General features: G+C 38.3%; 3 protein-coding genes across 3 annotated transcripts; 2 read left to right on the forward strand and 1 right to left on the reverse strand.

The window, feature by feature from the left end:
• Positions 1–2837: 2837 nt before the first annotated feature.
• Positions 2838–4120, forward strand: PpBr36_09994 (uncharacterized protein; the record flags this gene model as incomplete). The annotated part of the gene is made up of 3 exons (XM_029897109.1): positions 2838–3023; positions 3099–3470; positions 3566–4120. 3 exons carry the CDS (start codon positions 2838–2840, stop codon positions 4118–4120), a joined length of 1113 nt encoding a protein of 370 aa, XP_029745280.1.
• A 192-nt stretch (positions 4121–4312) lies between these two features.
• Positions 4313–5678, reverse strand: PpBr36_09995 (uncharacterized protein; the record flags this gene model as incomplete). The annotated part of the gene is made up of 5 exons (XM_029897110.1): positions 4313–4388; positions 4476–4524; positions 4595–4932; positions 5034–5227; positions 5292–5678. The coding sequence occupies 5 exons, from the start codon at positions 5676–5678 to the stop codon at positions 4313–4315; spliced, it is 1044 nt and encodes a 347-aa protein (XP_029745279.1).
• A 2864-nt stretch (positions 5679–8542) lies between these two features.
• On the forward strand, positions 8543–9157 carry PpBr36_09996 (uncharacterized protein; the record flags this gene model as incomplete). Its single annotated transcript, XM_029897111.1, has 1 exon — positions 8543–9157. The coding sequence occupies one exon, from the start codon at positions 8543–8545 to the stop codon at positions 9155–9157; it is 615 nt and encodes a 204-aa protein (XP_029745278.1).
• Positions 9158–22380: the final 13223 nt, after the last annotated feature.

The raw sequence follows: 22380 nt of genomic DNA on the forward strand, positions 1-22380 counted from the left end.
AAGAGAAAATTTTTTTTTTTCACCTGTTTGTTATACAATTAAATACCATAAAACTTTTCCTAAATTTGTTTAATTTTTCTTTCAAATTTTATTATTTCCACCACCACCTTTCCAAATAAAACCACAATTTTTTACAAAAGTTTTTTTTAATATTTAAATTCCGAAACCTATTATTACCTATTTATTTTTCTTTTTTTTTATTCTCTTTTTCTTTTATTTCCTTTTTTTTTGCCTTTATTTCCACACAATAGTTAATTTAAACCGGCCAACCTTTTGAAAAAATTTAACCCTTTTAACCAAATATACATCATTAATTATAAAAAATTTAACCAGTAATTTGCTAAAATTAACCGATTATAAAAAAATCGTAAAAATTTTGGTGGAGGCTCTAAATACGAAAAACGAAAAAATGATTAACATTTGGAAACATATAAATTTGGAGGTTAAAATTCGGATACTGGCCTGCATCCTAAAATGCTCGAAAAAGTTTGATAAAATGCAAACAATAAAAGTTTTGGAAAAATTTTGGGAATGCAAAAAAGCTCCTATAACCTGTGGATTAATTATTACCCGAATCCTAAATACCACCTTTCACACCCAAAAAACGAAGCATGCGAACTGTCAGGCGGTTTAAGGTATGTTATAAAACATTAACAAAATTTACCTGGCCAATATTGCATATAAACCAAATATTAAAGATTGGGGCGACGATAAAATTATCAAATTGGTAATTTACCAGGTATTTTTTAATATTTTTTATAATAAATTTATCCGATATATTATCCCCTGCAATTTAACAAAACTGGTAAATTTAAATGCAACGCTTTAAAGTAATATTTATTTCGAAAAGGAATTTAAATCGAAGATTTTGGGATTAGGTTTTTACAATTATTATAACGATAAAATCGGCAACCCGGATATCGTTATAAAATTCGAACGCGATTGGGAAATAATAAACATAAATAATAAGCTGGAAAATATAATAATAAAACTAATTCCGGGTGTAATCCGCATTTTATTCCGAAAATTTTAAAATGGAAATTAGGATTAGGATAAAAGTAAAAAAAAAACAGCAAATATTTTATTAAAAAACCCTCCCAACAAATTCAAAAAAACGGATACATTTAAAACCATTACCGGCAAATTTTTTAAAACTCCGGTTAAGCAAAAACTGGGTGAAATTTCGTTTTTAATTACATTTACACCATATAGCATAAACCTAAAAAAAATCTCGCTCGATATAGGCGCCAATAAAATCTTTTTAACCAAAATTAAAAAAGGATATAAAATCGTTGGAGGAAATTTAAATTTTATTACCAATTATATTAAAAAGTTGAAAAAAGAAAAAAATAAAGTGGCCGAAAAACTGGTTTGGGTTAATTAATTTTTAAAAAAAATAAATGGGGAAAATCGGAGGATTTTAAGGAAAATGGATCTGGCGAAAATTTTCCTAATCCATAAAAATGGAAACGAGGAAATTCAGGATCGTGAGGACGAAAAATATATATTTTTTAAAAATGGAAAAGGAAGTGAAAAGGAAATTATTAAATTGTTGGGTTCGGAGTAATAATACTAAAATTATCCTTAGTACGTCAACACTTTGGTTTGGGAACTTTATTTTTTCAAAGGATTTTATCTTTATTAAATCTCTTATTTTGGGTTATTGGGGTTTTTTTTTTTTTTCCTTTTTACGTTGAATTTCATTATTTGAGGATTACTATCCTCCGTGCTTTTTAGGGTCCTTAGGCACTAAGGAGGGGGATTTTGGTGATCCCGTGATTGATTAGGTGGGATCCACCTGCATATTTAGTTAGAAAGCGAGCATTTTCGTAGCCGGGATCTGATCCCGAAACCAACCCCCAATCAAGCAAGTTTTTGGCCGATCAGCCAGCCCTTGAGGATCAGTTGTGATCCTTGTTTTGTTGTTTTCTTCTCTTTTAGTGGTCAGTACCGGCCAGCCCCTGGCGGCCATTGGCTTGCATGAAATCGTGGGGAGCTCTACCATGTCAAGCTGGTATCCTCGAGCATCCAGGTCTTCGTAATACATCACGACAGCTTCCTCACGGCAGGAGTGGCACATGTACTGGCTTAACAAATCACCCCACACGTACGACTTTGTTCTCAGCTACTGTATTCGGCTGGCGGCCCGATTATGATGTCGACTGTAAAATAAAAAAAAATAAAAAAATAAAAAAAAACATCTGTTCTTCCACGTTTTAGTCTCGAAGGCAGCTTTATAAGATGTACCAACCCCAGCCAGCATGGTGATAAGCTTCTCCCTTCAACTGGGCTATTTGTTGTTCATAGGCCACTGTTTAATGGTCCATTTGATGGTGTGATGGTAGCTGCCTATTAGCGCCTGTTCGCTTGATAGGTGTTTTCCCACGCACGAATGAGTGGTGCCACGTCAACAGGCAATCAAGCACCCAATGCCAGCTGCAGCCGACAAATACAATGGTTTTTTTTTGTTCAGTTTCTCCAGGTGAAAGTAGAAGCGCTACAGGCGATAAAAACTGGGCGGCTTGTAGCCGGCGGTAAGGCTACAATAATGATCATTCCTCGCGGCTTGGTGTGACACTCACCCAATCCCCAAGACAAAGCACTTCGCCAGGCTGCATGTTTGGTGCCTACTTGCTACGGCCCAGCTTGATTTTCTCAGAAACAACATAGTGACCGACATCGACCATCCTTTACAACGATTGTTATTCGCGTGCCTCGATCTTGGTTTATTACACTGTCTGTTTCCGGGTGTCAAGTGACTCTGCCTACGCTCATCAGCTCTTACTTTCTGCATCGTATCACACTCGAGGCGGCTCTCATCGGACAGCCATTAAGTGATGCCCGTGATGAATATGTTGCAATCCGAACAGCCCTCTAAATCCTACACTGGCTCGCGCTACTTCCGTGAGTTTGTATCCAAGATTCGGAAAGACCCAGATGCTGGAAAGTATGAGCACCTCGAAGACTATCCACACGACATTCTTACCGACACCGAGCTCGGACTAAGGCTATATCACGCCGGAGTAAGCCCTTTCTTCCGTGTTTATCATTTGCCAGATACTCTTCTCTTGCTAACTGACTTGGTATATCTGTCACAGATCAACCCCTACGACCAGGACCACTTCCGACACCAGATCTATATTGTGGTCATCGACTCCCCCCAAGGGAAAGTCAGCAAGATCTGCCCGGAAAACACTGTCGTTGCCACCTCGCTCACCCTTCAATGGACCAAACGAGGGGACCTCTGCAATGCGCTGCTCCTCTCGATCAAGGGCTTCGGGCAGTGCACATTCGCCTGGTGTGGTGACTCGCCGAGCCAGAGCAAATGTGGCTGGTGCGGCCATAGCCAGAAAACACTGCTGTGGAGGGCAAACCAGTGGAAGTGGCTGCCATACCGACGCGGGAGGGCTTTGCGGCAGGGCGAGAGACACTGCTGCAGATGGAATAAGCTGGCTCGGAGATACGAATGTGTATGTGTTGCAAACCGATCTACTGATCAAAAGCCCGGGCCCCATTTTCCTGTGATGTCTTCCTGAAAACTAAAAACAACGGTGTTACGTTCCAGTGTCGATGCAAGGACCCTGATAATGCGCTTATGGGGCCCCTAGACCGGGAAGATTCCGCCTCGATGCCACAGTCCGTTTTGCCCGCCACCATTGAGGGTCACAAGCTGTACATGAGCAATGCGCAAGTGGCATTGCTGCGCGGGAGCCACAATCTCCAAAATTCAGGTAATAGCGCTGTTGCTCAGCCCACTATCAACAACTTTCATTTTTATGGCAACATTTACCAAGCGGCGGCAGGGGGTTCAGCCGATGGTCCAATGAGTGGGCCCTCGAGCTATGTGTTCTCGGCCATGCCCCTCACAATTGCAACCTTGCCGAGGACCATGATTGACTTTACGAGCTCTGTTGCGTCGTCGATGCCTAGGGCTGGGGTGGAGCATGGTCATATCGTGGGAGAGGTTAATGACGACCAAGGCACGTCGGGCTCCGGCCCGAGCAAGACACGAAACTATACCAAACCAATGGTGGAGGACGATATCGATGATGGAGAAATCAGTAACGCTGGGTTGGCTAAAAGGTTTTCTAGGCTGGATGTAGCCAAAGCGTCGACTTAAGAATATTTCAATTCATTGATTTATCTTCAAGGTTCCCCCATTTGTCATCGGGAAACAACGGAATATGTACACAAAACGAAAATAATGGGGTAAGGGGCCCTACTTCCCCATACGATTTGAGAACCGGCCTCCGAGCCCTCCAATGTCGCTCACCACCTGCTCCTCTATATGGCTGGGCTAAACGAGGCAAGTTTAGCAACCAACCTTGATAGCCTGGGCAAACAAAGTATACGTATCGGCATGGTTGAGGTTCTGGGCACTCGAGAGCCTAGAGTTAGGGATTGAGCTTGTCAGTCTAGGCCACCATCAAGGCCTGTAGCCCCTGGACTAATTTCTAAGAAGCAGTTAAACTTACTGGCGCACGCAAGTGTATCCATAACAGTTGTAATCCTGTGTTCCCTTGACTATTGGATGTTTGATAGCCTTGGTCAGCGTATTGTTAGGAGGTATCCCGGAGAGTACACGACTAGTTACCTTGCGACAAGTGGGTGACCTCGTGCAGGATAGTGTTGTCCTGGGTCTGGGCACGGCAAGCGCTGCTGGTGGTTGGCAAGCTGAAGAATGTCGGGCAGTTCACCATGATGCTCTGCGACGGGACCGTGTAGGCGATGACGCCGGCTGAGCACGCGCCAATCTGGTCTGTGCAGTACTGGCGGCTGGCACCGCCGGTGGGGTTGCATTCAGATGCGATCCTGTTGAAGGTGGTAACAACCGTGTTGATGGCGCTGGAGCTGGTGCTCTTGAAGTACTCGTTCACCTTGGCAGAGTTGCTCTGTGCGGCACTGGCGGCGCGCTGGGCGAGAGAGCGGCAGCTGGAAGGGCGCAAGCCATGTCAGTCAGTATGAACATGCGTGTTACATATTTAACATCCCCCCTCCCCCTTTTTTTCATTTCTTTGGGTCACTATTCTCACCTGTTGATGGCGTTGATGGTCTGGGTGCGACGTGTGCTGGTGCAGTCGCTCTGGACGTTTGTACGCTTGGCAAGGTAGGAGCGGCGAACCTCGGCTGCCTCAGCTCCATCAATATGAGCCTTAACATGGTTGGACTCGAAGGCCATGGCGCTTGAGATGTCGCCCGAGTCGGGTTCGGCAACAGAGAAAGTGCCCTGGTTGTGTGTTAGCTTCAAGGTGTGCGGAGGACAGTGAGTCGGCGCGCAAATCGGTACATACCAAAGCAGCAATGTCAAAGTCACCACCCTGTGCGAAGTCGTGAGTGCTAGCCACATTGAAGCTAACCTCGACGGTCTCGCCGGCCTCGATAACCTGGAAGGCCTCGGCAGGAAGACCGGCGGTGGCAACCTGGTACCTGATGCCGTCGAACTCGACCTTATTTTCGCCAGCCATGATGACCGACTTCTCGACGTCGGCCGAGTCGAGGATGGAGCCGGTCTTCAGGACCTTGATGCTCGAGCTGCCCGAGTTGGTGATGCTCGCCTTGACTTCAGAGTTGTTGACAACCTGAATCTTGACGTCGAGGGGAGTGTCACGCTTATTCATGACGGCTGCTCCCTGGGCCAGGGTGGCCAGGAGAGCCGTGATTCCAACGCTGTACTTCATGCTGGCTTATTTGGTGTTGAAATTGAAAGAATGAGAGATATATATATATATATATATATATATATATATATATATATATATATATATATATATATATATATATATATATATATATATATATATGGACAGTATATCAGTTGGAAACTTGTAACATGTGCAAAGAAGTACGGAGCGAGGGAATGAAGGACTGGGGCCAGATCTGTCGAGTCGGCGATGGTGCCCCAGATAGGTGGAACAGTGATTCTGGGTGGCGGAGGCGTGCCATATTTATAGATTGAGGTTCTCTTGCAGTCTCGATCGTAGTGGTTTGCTTCTATGTGTGGGTGATGAACAACAAAGCCGGTAAGGGGAAGGCATATTCTGGACAGGACAACGCAAATTCTAGACAAGACGGACCAGCAAGCATTCCCGAAGCCCAATGTACAGGCGGTTGCTCAGCACCCCCAGCCGGAAAAAAAGGACGCCGCATACAGAGAGGCGCGCGGGGGGTTGGATACAATTAGGAAGATGCTGAGAGGCTCGCCAGGCTGTCATGCCTGCGCCGTTGTGTTTCATCCGGAGATGGATGCAGGTAACCAGGCTTGGGGATAGTCGACCCATAAAGATGGGAAGGTGCCCTTCGCCCCATGCCGGGCCAAACAGGGTTCATCAGACACAAGACGGGAGTCTACCCATAATGGGCATGTCGTTGTTGATCGGCAGTGAGTGACATGAAGGCACCGGGTCCAGGTCTCAATTGGTCAAATATGAAGGGTTAAGGGAGATGATGGAATTTTCAGGGATGTTGCATTGTCCTTGGCTTGCCTCGATGTTGCCCAGCCTTGCAGGCGCTCTACCAACCAGAGCGGACAAAGACTTCATAACCACCAAGCAACTGCCAGTGCGGGGGGGTGGTGTGGGGGAAAGACTCACTTTGCTTTTGCAATAGGCAAACAGCACATCGAGCTTCCTTGAGCGATCACGGTATATTCCCCTCAAGAGTTGTGTGTCCAGGGGGTGTTGGAGGCGTCGGATGCTGATCACTACTTGCTGCGGTGGTTACTCCCGGTGGGGGCCTCTATTAGTCCGCCAACAAAAGAACCATTGGGCTAAGTCTTCGTTACTTACAACAGAGACAAATGGGTTTGTTTTGTGCCCAATTACATTATTGTAACTAGGATTGATTGGAGGATCCGAAGAGGTCCTTTCATTCCAGCGTCCTTGGATTCACTGCGGACGTTCATCTGCCAAGGATTCATGGCAAGTCTGGGCCCGCTGACGGGTTTGAATACAGGGGAAAGTGAAGAAGAAAAGTGATCCGAGCTACTGTTAATAACATAACAGGCAATACCTCCAGCTGAACAGTCAGCTGGATCACTTTGCCTCACTTGCAGCTGAGTCTGTCTACAGGTCGCTGGTGGCTCTGAGCGCTTGTTGCAGATTTATTTGGACCCATATCACTTAGCAGTCAAGTGCCGTCGTGTATTGAACCACAATCGTGAATCCTGTCCCGTTCACCTACCTCACCTTGCATTCCATTCTCGATACTGTGCGTCTTGTATGGTCAGAAATTACTTATTCTTCAATATCGTTATATCGATCACGAGATTTTTACCTTTTCTTCTACGCCCACTTGTACAGCTTCATGGAACAGAGGATATGTCTTGGAATTTATTGAAACTACGTCATTGAGCCTCTTTGCAAGGCGGCACGAAACGGCGAGGCAGCCCCATGAATGTGGCGTTCTAGAGAGTCGAAGAACGGAATTCGACAGGAGAACCGTGCACGGTACTGTACAACAGACCTGGATTCGGGATCGTTATGCAATCGGGTCCGGGGTCAACCGACGTAGCAAAGCAAAAAAGAAAACCCCAAAACAATCGCGCAATGGCAGGACGTAATTGCTGACTGCACATACTGTACAGTAATTTATTTGTTGTGTTCGGTAGTTTATGTATCCTTGGCCACCCCACCCAGATAGCCGCCAAGCCTATCCACAGGTGGTCGTCTTTTCTAGCCAGTCAAACAGCATCGATCACATCTTGGCACGCCCCTGACTTTGTGCCAGCTGTATCTCCACAGATAGATAAGTAATATTATTTTGGAGACTATGATGGTAACCACAGACTAGCGGTACGAGGTCTGAAGTGTCCTTTTGCATTGAGGGAAAAATGCCAAGGGTGATTTCATCCCGCTTTCTGGTGACGAACTTGCAGCGTCTGTACACTTCTGTCATCCCATCTCAACCCAGGGGCAAGACCAGAATGCGATAAAGGGTCTTTGCTTGAGAATACGGCTGACCGACCGTCCCTTTGCTTCAAAAATATCGGCAACACTATTACAGCAGACACGCAAGCATTGAATACCTTCTTTGGCTAGGTGCAGGTTGGAACCTTTCACCGAAAGTACCTTCTGTTCGTATGTAGCTAATAAGACCATACGGTCGCATATGTGCCGGTGATGAAATGTCGGTGGAGAACAGCCCGTGTCTTGGTCTCCGCTCCGTAGTCCATAAACGGAAGGTGGCTAGCAGAACCATGACTTAGAGCAAATCAAGTTTAGGTTGCTGGGCTGCGTTGTTGGGGGTGGCTATGCTGTTGTGGCAATATGTCAGCTCCCGCTTTTGAGCCCGCGGGTTCTATTACCGAGTTCGGGCTTATCTCCGCACGCTTTCCTCTCAACTTTTAAGCCAATTATCTTCCGTCTCTCTGCCTTGGTCGGAAAGCTGTGTTTATGACGCGACCTCGGCAGCGAAAGCAATCGCGATACCTGTCTAGTTCATCGTCACAGAGATCCCGACACCACAAAACCATCAACTGGCAACTCACTGTCACTTCCTCTTCTGGTCAGCGACCTCCTTTTCCCGAGTAGAAGATAGCCCACACATGTCAGGGTTCACGGGCATTCGTTCGGTCACGCTCATCATCGCGGCGTGTCTCGTATTTGTGCTTCTGAAACAAGGCACATTCTCTTCGTCACCACTCGCAGACGGCGGCATCTCGCCATCTGTCAATATGGCCTCGGACCCGGTCCCAAAACTCGACGTCAGCCTCCGTCAGACTGGCACTAATCCGCCCACGCTGACAGTCAAGGTAGCCAACAACAATGAGGGACCCGTCACCATCCTGACCTGGGACTCGCCTCTCGACCACGCCGCCTTACAGCTCGGCCTGATCGAAATCACGCCTGAGGGCGCCTCAGCCCCGCTTGAGCTGCAGACGGTGCAATTCCGGCGCGTCACGCCACCAGGGCCCGAGTCACTCGTCGAAATTGCCGCCGGGGAGTCTGTCGAGAGTGAAGTGATACTGAAGCAACCGACCGTGAGCGAGGATGAAATTTTTGCAGGCAAAGACACAGCGACTGTGGTTATGAGGGGAACTTGGATGGCCGTATGGGGCAGCGCCAGGAAGGAAATAAGCGATGATGAAATCGACAGGAGGGAAAAAAGCTTCGGGGGAAGTTTCCAATCCAATGGTCTGAAGATCCAGAGGGAAATGTAATGCATGCTCTAATCGTCGCATAAACATGCCATCCAGCGGGCATTATTATTCGGAATGAAATGAGGAGCCTATCTAGCTAAGATTCAAACTAGGGTTAGGCTAAGCTTTTGACACATACAGCTGGTATATAAATAATGACAGCAGTATCACGAACTGGATTCTTAGTAGTCTCAGTGCTCAGACTAGACCCCCCTGCTTCGCAGTGGGGACCGAGCGCTCCATGTACCTTTTAGCCACATGGCTTTTCGACCAATTACATTGGCCGAAAAGATCGCGCTCGTTCTAGTTTGAGGACATTTTGTCGCATTTCGCCGTTTATAACGGTATTATTAATAATATATTTAATGTTACGATATCGCTAATGATTATTTTATTAATATAAGGATAATTTGTGGTATTTTGCCGTTTGTAGCGGGTATATATAATATATTCGTATTATAATGGCAAAAGAAAATGGTGTACCCATAATATGCAATTAAATATTCGTATAAAAAATAAATAAAAATTATACAAATATATAACAATTTGCGTTAAATTTATTGGAGTTTGTTGATTACTTGAATACCGGCCGCGTTTTTATAACCACTGTGTTTAAAAAAATTAAACTATTAAATAAAATTTGTAATTTTTCATTATATTTGATTCTTATTTTAAATAATAGTATATAATATTAATTTTAATTTTAATAACAGTATTTATAACCTAGCAAACCTAATACTGCGAAATGCATACAATTATCGATTAAAACAAAAGTTTTAGTAATATTTTTATATTAATTAACATCTTGTTAAAAACCTAAATAATTTACGCAAATATTAGTAAAATTAAAAGAAAGTTTAATTTAGGCATTTTTTTATCAATTTATTAAAAAATCTTATTTTACTTTTCTTTTATAACTTTTATTTAATTAAATAAAGCAGTAAATATAAAAATAATACAAATTTAGCATTTTTTAATATCAAAAAACAAAAAGGGCCGGTAATGTAAATCGGGTTTTACGTTGACGTTTGTTTATATATATTATCCATTTTTTCAAAGTTTGGTTTTATTAATATTGAAATTGGTAAAAATATAAAAGCATTTCGATTGTAAAATATATAAAAAATTGGATACACTTTACCTATCCGCATATTTAACGGTTTATATAATTAGATATACGTACCAAAATGTAATATTATATGAAATATATATATGCCACCCCCCACGTGCAAAAACCACAAAATCTAGCTGCAAAACAAAAATAAAATAAAATTAATCAAATAAAGCAAAAAAAATTATAAAATATACATTTAGCATTTTGTTTTATTAAATGGTTTGTAAAACCGATATTATATATAAGTAGGATTAGACTCGGACGTTTGTTTATATACGTAATCGAATTTTTGGAGTTTTGGTTTTATGATCGTTAAAACTGGTAAAAATATAAACGAGTTTCGATTGTAAATTATATATGCAAAATGTATATTTTACCTATCCGCTTATTTAACTGCTTATGTAATGCGATATATACACCAGAGCTTATTACAACCGTATATATGTACATACGACCCTTCACGTGTAAAAAGTATAAAATCTGATTAAAAATTAAAAATAATATTAAAAAAAATCAAAAAAACAATACCGCTATGAACAAATTAAGGGCAGGTGGTATCCAATTCGGCCGTTATAATAGATAAAAAAATAAGTTAAATCGCTGCTAATAGCGGTATTAAACGCTATTTTCAACAATATTTTTTTTTTAATATTTTGCGTAATTGTGGAATAATAAAGGAGTGTCGGTCGAAAAAAGGCCAAAAATACCGCCATAAACGGCGAAAATCGACAAGTTGTCCTCAGACCTGAACCAGAGTGTTTTTTGGATGGACCCACAGGTACATTGCAAAACCGCAATTAAGCCACGAAGTGGATCAATTGTGGAGCTCTGGGCTTCAGGGATGAGCCCTGAGACTAGATTCTTAGTTTGACTGCAAATATGCCTATGGTTATAGTTTTAGGGCTTATCCCTGAAGCCTAAAGCGCCACAATTGATCCACTTCGTGGCTCAATTGCGGTTTTGCAATGTACCTGTGGGTCCATCCAAAGAACATTCTGGTTCAGGTTTGAGGACAATTTATCGATTTTCGCCGTTTATAACGGTATTTTTAGCCTTTTTTCGACCGACACTCCTTTATTATTCCACAACCACGCAAAATATTAAAAAAGAAAATATCGTTGAAAATAGCGTTTAATACCGCTATTAGCAGCGATTTAACTTATTTTTTTATCTATTATAACGGCCGAATTGGATACCACCTGCCCTTAATTTGTTCATAGCGGTATTGTTTTTTTGATTTTTTTTAATATTATTTTTAATTTTTAATCAGATTTTATACTTTTTACACGTGAAGGGTCGTATGTACATATATACGGTTGTAATAAGCTCTGGTGTATATATCGCATTACATAAGCAGTTAAATAAGCGGATAGGTAAAATATACATTTTGCATATATAATTTATAATCGGAATTTGTTTATATTTTTACCAATTTTAACGATAATAAAACCAAAGCTTTTGGGATTGGATTACGTATAAAGACAAACGTCCAAGTTTAATCCAATTTATAATATTGGTTTTGAAAGCTTTTTTATAATAAAAAATACTAAATATGTATCTTATAAATCTTGTACTTTATTTTATTAATTTTATATTATCTTTGTTTTGCAGCCAAACTTTATAGTTTTTGCACGTGGGGGATAATATATATATATATTTCATATAATAATACCTCAGTTTGGTACACATATCCCATGATATAAAGCGTTAAACACACCGATAGGTAAGGTATATTTAATTTTGTATATAATTTACAATCGAAACGCTTTTACATTTTTACAACTTTTAACATTAACAAACCCAAAATTTCATTTATTTTTTTATCTTCTATAATAGCCGAATTCGATACCATGTAAAAATACTAATAAAAGTTTTATTTAAATCCATAACTGCATGCACTTTCCAGCTTTAGGTCCATTACGTTATAAATATTGTGATTCACTCTTTTATTAATATTATTTACTTTTATTTAAAATAAGAATTAAATATACTGAAAAATTCCAAATTTTACCTAATATTTATAAGAATAATAAGCTAATATCATAAGCTTAAGCACGTAATATATACTTCAATACATAATTATGCACAATTATGCACAAGTATTATGCAGTGCATAAAAGAATGATAAGCTTATAATATAAGCTTATTATTTGTTATGGATTCGTGCCTAAGGCACGTATCACGTAATAAGATATCAGAGCGGGTTAGGGACAATATATAAAAGGAAGGACATTACCACGACCCGGATATACACTTTTTCCTTCCTTTTCCCCTTAATGTTAGTAATAATACCAATAAAAATATTTAACAGTCCTTAAGCTGTTAATTTACCCTATAATATTCATTAACGTTTAATTTAAACACAATAATGGCCAGCCCAAAGCCGGGCCCGGGAGGGGAGATTTATAATGCTTACCAAAACCTGGTCGCGAATATTGCGATATTGGAAAAACGTATCGCTTAAATACAATTATATTCCTTAAACGCAGGCGCAATCGCGCAAAAATAACGGTGTAAAAGGAAATTTTTACGTAACCCCTTACCGTACGACGGCGTACCGGTTGCGTTTACAATTTGGAAATGAATTATTTCGTATAAATTAATACGCGATACGGAATTTATCGGAAATTAACACAACCAATTCGAATACGTAGAATCCAATTTTACTATAATAATACAAAATATGGTCCGCTTTTTTTATAAAATAAAAAATATGGAAAAGGTTATAACCACGAAAATTTTATCGAATATTTGGGGCGCACGTACGACGACTTTTATAAAAAAGCCCAAATTTTCGCCGAATTAAAGGCATTCTATATACGATACGGCGAATTATTCGCACATTTTTTTTATCAAATTCGAACGCCTCCTTATTACGGCCGGGGGTTTCGAATAGTTAAACAAAATACGGGCCAATTATTTGCGTTTTCGGGTCGTTAATCGGATAAAAAAGGCGTCGGTAGGAAAAAACATCGTTTCCAATTCCTACCACGGATTTATCGCCATATACCGTTATATTACCCAAAATTTGGAAACCATCGATTTGGATAAACGTTTTAACCAAAAACGGAACGCCCCCTTCCAAATTCTTTATAAACGGATTCAAAAAGTATAGGAATTATAAACGTATAAACGATAAAAAATTAACCGAAACCGTTATAACGTTGGTAAAAAACGAAAAAAAGCGCCGATTAAATGGAAATAAAGGGAAAAATCGGGCCTTATGGGTATCGGATTAAAAATTCCAACGACGCCGCGAAATAGGGGTTTACCTCCGTTGCGGGTCCATCTTTCATTACGTTTAAAATTATTAATTTGCGCCGATTATACGCACAACGCCGAACGACCCCAAAAAAAGAAAAAATTAACCCTGGACCGCAGTTTTAACCTAAAGGAAAACCGACGCAACGGGCCCCGATTATTTTATAATACGTTAACAAATATAAATCGGAAAAAAATAGTTAAAAAAAATATAAGTTATAATAAATGGGCGATTATTTTTATCCCGGTCTTAACCAATTTAACGAAGTTTACTATTACATAAATGGATTTAAAATGCGAATATTACGCGGTAATAAATCAAAAGTATACCAAAAAATTAAAAATAATAAAAGTTTCTTTACTATAAGCCCGCCGGTTACATACGGTAGCGGGATAAATATAAACTAATATACGGGAAATGGGTAATTGTAACGTAAATATCGACGGTTAATTTGCGCAGATATTTTTTAATATAATCCCGGAATTAACCCAAAACCTATACCTAGGATTCCTTTGAATAACCCACCGAAAAATGGTATTTAACCCAAATTAAAAAAGGTTAAAAATAGGGTCCGTTAAAAAGTTATTCGTACAGGAGTTATCCTTACGTCCGAAAAACAGGAAATTTACGGTTGCTATGGGTAACGTATTCCTATCAACGGCCCAAAAAATAAATAAAAAATACGACCGAATAAATGGAATTCGCTTTTATTTTATTACGAAACATAACCCGGGTCCTAATTTTATTGGCGGTAAATAAAAGCGACGTAAAACCCCAGCGACGTTACCCGAAAAATTGAAAAACTTTAAAAGCTTATTTAACGACGGTAAAATTTCGGTTTTACCCCCGTATAAAAGCGAATTGAACTATTATATCCGGATTTAAAAAATAATAACGGCAAATCCCCGCCATTATTATAAAACCGGTTATATGATATACCGCGCGATTAATTACTGGAATTGCGGCGACAAATAATCTATATAATGGATAAAAAATGGATCCGAACAAACGCGTCGTTAACCGCGGTCCCGGTCCTAATAATTCGGAAGCTGTTTGGAGGATAGCGTTTATACGTCGATTATAAAGTATTAAATATTATTACAATATAGGACAGGTATTTTTTACTATTAATTAAAACGATATTCTGTTTTGTTGATTATGCCGCTGTTCAATTGGCTGCGCGCATGAAAAATGTATGAGAATAATAAGCTTATATTATAAGCTTAAGCACGTAATATATACTACGATACATAATTATGCACAATTATGCATAATTATTATGCAGTGCATAAAAGAATAATAAGCTTATAATATAAGCTTATTATTCTCATAAAATGCAGCCGACTGCACTTAACGTGCGGTCGCAGGGCCTTTATAAGGCCTGTTCTTAACATGTTTTTTATCCGGGGTAAAATGGGTTATTAAAGTCAACATACGCGCAATTTTCCATAAATTACGCGTGGCCGAAAAGGATAAATATTTTACAGTTTTTCGTACAAAATTTAAATTATTCGAATGGTTAATATACCCGTTCGGATTAACGGGCGCCTTGGCCACGTTCCAGCGATATATTAACGGCGTTTTCGGGAATATATTGGGCGATTATATACTAATATATTTGGACGATATTTCAATTTATACGTCCGGTTCCAAAATGGATTATTAGCGGAAAATTACCCACATTTTGGGAAAATGAAAAAAACGGGGTTAAACTTGGATTTCGATAAAAACGCGTTCGCAATTATTTCCGTCAAATATTTTGGGTTTATTATAAACGTTAAAATAAACGTGGAAGCCGATCCGGAAAAATTACGCGCGATACGGGAATGGGAAACCCCGACGAAATTACGAAAATTGCGCGGTTTCCTAAAATTCGCCAATTTTTACCGAAATTTTATAAACGGGTATTCGGGTTTAACGGCGCTTTTATTTCGGTTTATTAAAAAAGGAGTACCGTTTAAATGGATACCCAAAAAGGACGCCATTTTTAAAATATTTAAATAAATATTTTTACAGGCGCTGGTATTGGTCCAATAAAATGATAAAACGAAAATAAAAATAAAGACGGATTATTCCGGCGCAACCATGTTAAAAGAAGGTTATGTGATGAATTGTTAAGTGAATATATCCGTATAAGGTAAATATATATAAGGGGAAAAAGGTCACTTTTATAAGTAAGATAGATAGAGGTAAGAATTGTATTAATGGTTGAATGAATCGAGAGATCGATGGATAGATAGATCGATAGATAGATCATAAAACTTCCTCTAATTCTAAGGCGGGAAACTCTTCGCTTCCCTATTTATCTGCAAAAGTATTGCATGTGGTAATCCATGTATTACAAATCCACGTATTAAGGTTTGCATTTTATTTTCCCCACTAGGATAAAATAAAACAACGCTTTAGCGTTCACCTATTTATATATGTGGCTATTTTGAACGTCTCATATTTGAAACATTGTATGACGCAATCTTCTAAACCTTACCTGTATTTATGTCATGCGTTTTATTTTTACCAAAATAGGTTTGCCTGTGGATCGCATGATCTGCACATGATCTGCATATGATCTGCGTTCATTTCTTTTGCCCAAATAGGTCAAAAGTGTACATGCATGAATTGTATGCAATTGTATTGCATTATTTGATTAATACACGTTATACATTGCATAAAGGTTATGCAGTATTGTGCATAATAATCATACATTATTGTGCATAATTATGCATCGTAGTATCTACTACGTGCTTAAGCTTATAATACAAGCTTATTATTCTTTTATGCATTGCATAATATTTATGCATAGTTGTGCATAATTATGCATCGTAGTATATATTACGTGCTTAAGCTTATAATATAAGCTTATTATTCTCATATTCCGGATAGCTATGGTTTTCATTCTTCGAATATTCGGATAATGGCGATAAACCTTTTATTGTGGATTGGGTAATTAAATTTTAAGTTATATAATTTTTGTAAAAAAACGCCCAAAAATGTAAACGTTTTTTTTCGTTTCGTTGGTTAAATTGTCCTCCGATTATATAATCGGATACGTCTGTTCCGATTTCGAAAGGTTTTATTGCATTTGGTATTCTAAAAATTGGTTTTCGTATTATTGCGTTTCGTAATTGTTCGAAAGTTTATTGTATTTATTCCGTCTATTGGAATTTGAAATTTGTTTTGATTATTATGGTTAATGGGGTGGCGATCGCGCCGTATTTTTTATAAACTTTTTTGTAAAATTTCACGTATCCAAAAAATACCCGAACGTTTTTTACGTTCTGTGGTTGGGGCCATTCTTTTAGTATTTGGACGTTTTACTTTTCCATCCTAATTTTTCCAGGGGCGATAATATATTTTAGGAAGTTAATTGGCTTACTATAAAAAATGCGTTTTTCGGGTTTAATCAAAAATTTAGCGTTTTGTAATTTTCATAAAACTGTACAAACGTATTTTTTGTATTTTTCCAACGTTTTGGAAAAAATGAGGATATCGCCCAGGTAAATAACGATAAAAATGTTTAAACATTTTTCAAAATCGTGGTTAATTATGGTTTGAAAGGTTGCGGGGGCGTTCGTGAAACCGAAGGGTATTATCAGGTATCTATAATATTTTCCTTTATTACGAAATGCTGTTTTCCATTCCGCGCCTTTTTTCATACCGATTAAATTGTATGCTTCTTCAAAATTCAATATCGTAAATTATTGTATTCAATAAAATATATTTCGAAATCTTCCTATTAACGGGAGCGGGTAGCAGTTTTTATTGTAATATCGTTTAATTGTTTATAATCCACATATAATTGTAATTTTCCGTTTTCCTTTGGTACGAAAAAGATTGGGTATCCTACTGGTAATATAGATGGTTTGAAATAGTTTTTTTTTGAAGTCTTTTGCGAAATATTCGCTCAAAATTTCCCTTTGTGTTGGGTTTAAACCGTATATTTTATCGAATTTTGGTTGGGTTCCTTTTCCTAATAGTATTTCGTGGTCGAACGGGCTGTGTTCGGGTATTTTGTTTCGAATTTTTGGCTAAATAATCGTATATAAATTTGGTATTTTATTGGGATTTTGCCGTTTGTGGTTTGGTTTTTCCTGGTTAATTTTGTGCAATTGGATCGGTTTTAACCTGTAAATAATCCTTTTTTCCGATATTGGTTCAGGGGTTGGTCGTTTTTCATGTAAATACGCCATTTGTTTTATTTAATTTTTCCGTACCTGATGTTTCCTATATAAACCTTGCTGTGCTGGAAGTTGTTTAGTGATTAGGTGCTTTTTTTATTAAATTTGGCCTATAATCCAACTTATCCGGGGGCTGTTTTTTTTAAACCAGGGAATTTCTAAAATTATATTTTTATTCTCTAGTTCCCTAATATTTAAAATAGTTTATTCTTTTCGTCTATAGTTTTCCATTTAAGAATGTACGGTTTTCGTTTCGATGGTGCCGTTCCCGTATAAAACTGCCTTTCCTTTTACGGTTTGCAGTTGGTATAGATTTTTTTTTGTTGTTAAAGTATCCGCCGTTTTTTCACGATTTTTGGGGAAATGTAATTATTTTGTATTGCGTTGTTAAAAAGCATTTATATAAATTTCCCATTAAATCATGTATTCAGGAATATGTGTTCGTGTGCTGTTTTCGTGGTTTGCTCGGCGTTTAGGGTTTTTTGTTCCGTTATTATTACCGGTTGGTGCCCTGTACCGTCTGGCCATTTGAGTTTTTTGGCTTGCTGGACTCGCGTCGTGGGTCCTTATTTTTCTTGTTTCGGGACGTATAACTGCTTTTAAGTCGGTGTCCCGTTAATGTGGGTATCTTTCGTGCGTTCCTGGGTATTTCATTGCTTTTAACGCTGGTGTTTTACACGATTTTGATTATGGGTGCGGGTCCTGGTTATCGTAATTTTATTTCGTACTATGCCTGCGTTTTGGTTAATATATGTATTTTCCAAATATTTCGGGTGTATTCGTATTATGGAAACTGTTTTTGGTTGCAGCATGCTATAGGGTAATCGTTATAAAGGGTGAAAATTACCGCTGGTTTAGTATTAAATTTAATTTCGATTTCCAAATTCAATAGTTTAATAATAGTATATATTCGTTGATACCTGTTATTTTGCGTCGTAAAAAGAAATCGTAAACTATTTTCCTATTAAAATGCAATCCGAAATTGTAACGAAAACATTTTACCTAGAAGAACTTTGTGTATTTGGGATATTTAATGTCCAAAATAGGGTGGTTTCCGAAAATTGGATTAATTGGTCCTATAAAGTTTTGTATTTGTACTCGAAATGGTATGCCGGGGAATTATATTAATTGGTCGTTTCGGTATAAATCGATGGGTTTTTTTGTATATATAAGGGTTGTTTTCCTTTGCTGCACTGTATAAATTTGAGAATATAATTTATTTTTGGCTAAATTCGTTTTTTAGTTCGTTGCTGGATTCGTTTATTGGGGTTTATTGGATTATTTGGATGCGGTGGGCTTGTCCCAATGGTTTTGGTTTTAATCTTTTTTAAAATCTTTACTTCCGTAAATTCGGGTAATTCGGCGTTTTGCTTACGTAATTGTGCTAATAATCTAATTTTAATAAATACGCGGTTTCCTGAAATTCGGGTATATTTAGGTTTTTGGGGGTATTATCCTGCATTCATTTTCGCATTATTATGGGTTATATAACTGTCGTTATAATATATAATCCAGTTTATTAGGTTATATTATCTCGGTTATATTTGTTAATAAATGGTGGCGTTTAATTCTCGTGGTTTTTTGGAATCGGGGGTATTATTTTAATATCCAATTACAAAATCGGGATATAAATTTGGAATATTTTTGGAATAAAATTTGGCGATATATCCTAGTGTATTATATTTTAAATATTTACTATGTTTGGGATTTTTGCGGGATTTTTCATATTATATCGCGTTAAAATCCATAAATCCGTTATATATTCCGTAGGAAATGCTATATTGGCGAAACGGTTTAGGGTGTTAATATTTGCGTCCTATATTGGTTTATCTCAAAATTGGGCCTTATACGTTGCGTTTTTCGCGTCGTTCCAGTTTTTTTGTTCGTAAAATCGGTTATCGATTTTAATTATTGATTTTACGTATTCGGTTAACATATTGGGTCGTTTTTTTTAAATAAACTCGTTTTTAATTTTTTTTAAATCCCGTATAAAAGCGTGCTATTAGGGTTTCGGGGCCCTATAATAATTTGGCGGTAATTTGTCGAAATTTACTGGTATGTTTGGATACCGATCTGGTTTGGGTAAAACGCACCAATTTACGTTTAACCGTGCGTTTTTCGTTGGGGTTACCGAATGCTTCCCTAAAATATGTTTCGAAATTTTTGTAATCGTCGAAAATGCGGTTAGTTTCAATTTTACGGTTTTGTTCTTTATTATAATCCAAATAATTTCGTAAAATTAGTTCGAACCAGGCGAACGCATCGCCCTTTAATAGCGAAATTGCGTAGGTAACCTCATTTGCGTTATTATCGAAATTATCCTCGTTGAAATAAAATTAGGCCCGGGTTTTTATAAAGAATTTTTATGAAGTGTTTAAAGTGTTATTATAGGGTAATAGTAAAAGGTATTTTATATGGTTCCTATTAGTTCGATTAATTTGTTCGGTTATTCGCTTTTGGAATTGTCGATTTTCCGTTTAAAACGTCGCGACTATTTGGCCTAAAACGTTAACGTTGGCCGGAGCGTTAATAGTAAAAGGGGTTTAAGGGGTGGCTATATTGGAAGATATCGTTTCGGCGATACTGTTCGGTATATTTCAAGGCAAAATACTGAATAGGAGCAATTAAAATATTACGATTAAAGTATCGGGTAACCTGTGTTTAGGGTAAAATATAGTGGGTTAAAGCAATTAAATATTTTGTTTGGGTACTTGGGGTTTTTAATAATTGGGGTAAAATTACAATCTATTTCTGAGTAGGTAGTAAATTGGATACAAATCAATTGCTGTTAAGCAATTTTAAATTTAGTTTTATTCATATAGTAATGAGCGTGTTTTTATTTAGTCCGTCGTCCTGGGTATGATATGTATAATATATCCTATAGCCAATATATTACTTGTTTCGCTATAATTGATATTGGATATATTAATTATTTCGTTTTTTTGGCGGTTATGTGGGGTTACGTGATCCCTCCCTTATGTAATCCTGTCTCCTGTCAGTCGGTGTCTTTTCTGGCCGGGTGTCGTTGGGAGGGGTGTGACCCCGCCTGGCCTCATTAGCACCAGCCCAACTGTCTGGTCGTAACACTAGGCTAATGCCTAAACCCCTATTAGCAACCCATATTGGTAACATTTATCATAAACGATAATTGCGTGCACCTTGCTCGGTTAAATTGGCAAACCTTGATATCTTCCAATTCATCAACTTTTTATAAATATTTACCCTCATTAAAAATAGTAATTAAATATAATTAAAAGCCGCGGATTATGTTTAATACTTGAATGTCAAATTAATAAAAGCAGGTAGGTATACTTGCGCTTTTTGCGTTCATAAAACCATAAAAATTCAAGCTTTTCAATACAACTCACCTTATAATTCTACGATTTCTATTTAAAATTTAATTGGATATTCAATTGTGCACAGTGGTTATACTATTATTTTTTGCGTATACCATATTTATATAGTGCGAATAAAATGCATATATCACCTATAAACGCCGAAATGAGACCATTTATTCTTCAAGTAATATTAGGTATATTGTTAACGATACCGCCATAAACGGCGAAATGCGACCAATTATCGTTAGTAGTACCGTTATAAACGGTGAAATGCGACAAATTGGCCTTAGATTAGAATGAGCGCGATTTTTTCGGCCAATGTAATTGGTCGGAAAACATGTGGCTAAAAGTTATATGGAGCGTTCGGTCCCCACTGCGAAGCAGGGGGCTCTAGTCTAGTCACTGAGATTATATGAACCGCGAAATTCGACAAGTTGTTCCTTAGACCTGAACTAGAGCGTTTTTTGGATGGGCCTACGGGTACGTTGCAAAGCCGCAATTGAGCCACTAAGTGGAACGAAGTGGATCAATTGTGAAACTCTGGGCTTCAGGGATGAGCCCTGGGACTATTCTGGAGTACCACTTTTAGACAAATTTTGAATAAATATTCAATTTAATTAGCCATAGTAGTCCCAGTGCTCAGACTAGACCCCCCTGCTTTGCAGTGGGGACCGAGCGCTCCCTGTACCTTTTAGCCATATGGTTTTTCATAGTCTCAGGCCTTATTCCTGAAGCCCAGAGCTCCACAATTGAGCGTGGTTCAACTGCGGCTTTGCAATGTACCTGTGTGTCCATCCAAAGAACGTTCTAGTTCAGGTCTGAGGACAATTTGTCGATTTTCGCCGTTTATGGCGGTATTTTTGGCCTTTTTTCGACCGACACTCCTTTATTATTCCACAACCACGCAAAATATTAAAAAAAGAAAATATCGTTGAAAATAGCGTTTGATACCGCTATTAGCAGCAATTTGATTTATTTATTTATTTATTATAATGGCCGAATTGGATACCACCTGCCTTTAATCCGTTCATGGCGGAACTGTTTTTTCGATCTTTTTTTCGATTTTCGATTTTTTTAATATTATTTGTGATTTTTGACCAAATTTTATATTTTTCGCACGTGGATGGTCGTATATATATATACACCGTTGTTAGAAGTTCTGGTATATAGATCGCACTATATAAGCAGCTAAATAAACGGATAGGTAACGTAAAGATATTTTAATGTATAATTTACAATCGGAATTCGTTTATAATTTTACCAATTTTAATGATAATGAAACCAGAATTACAGGGATTGAGTAACGTATATAAACAAACGGCTACGCTCAATCCAGCTCATAATATTCGTTTTAA

Source organism: Pyricularia pennisetigena, assembly GCF_004337985.1.
Source record: "Pyricularia pennisetigena strain Br36 chromosome 7 map unlocalized Pyricularia_pennisetigena_Br36_Scf_7, whole genome shotgun sequence".
Classification (NCBI taxonomy): domain Eukaryota; kingdom Fungi; phylum Ascomycota; class Sordariomycetes; order Magnaporthales; family Pyriculariaceae; genus Pyricularia; species Pyricularia pennisetigena.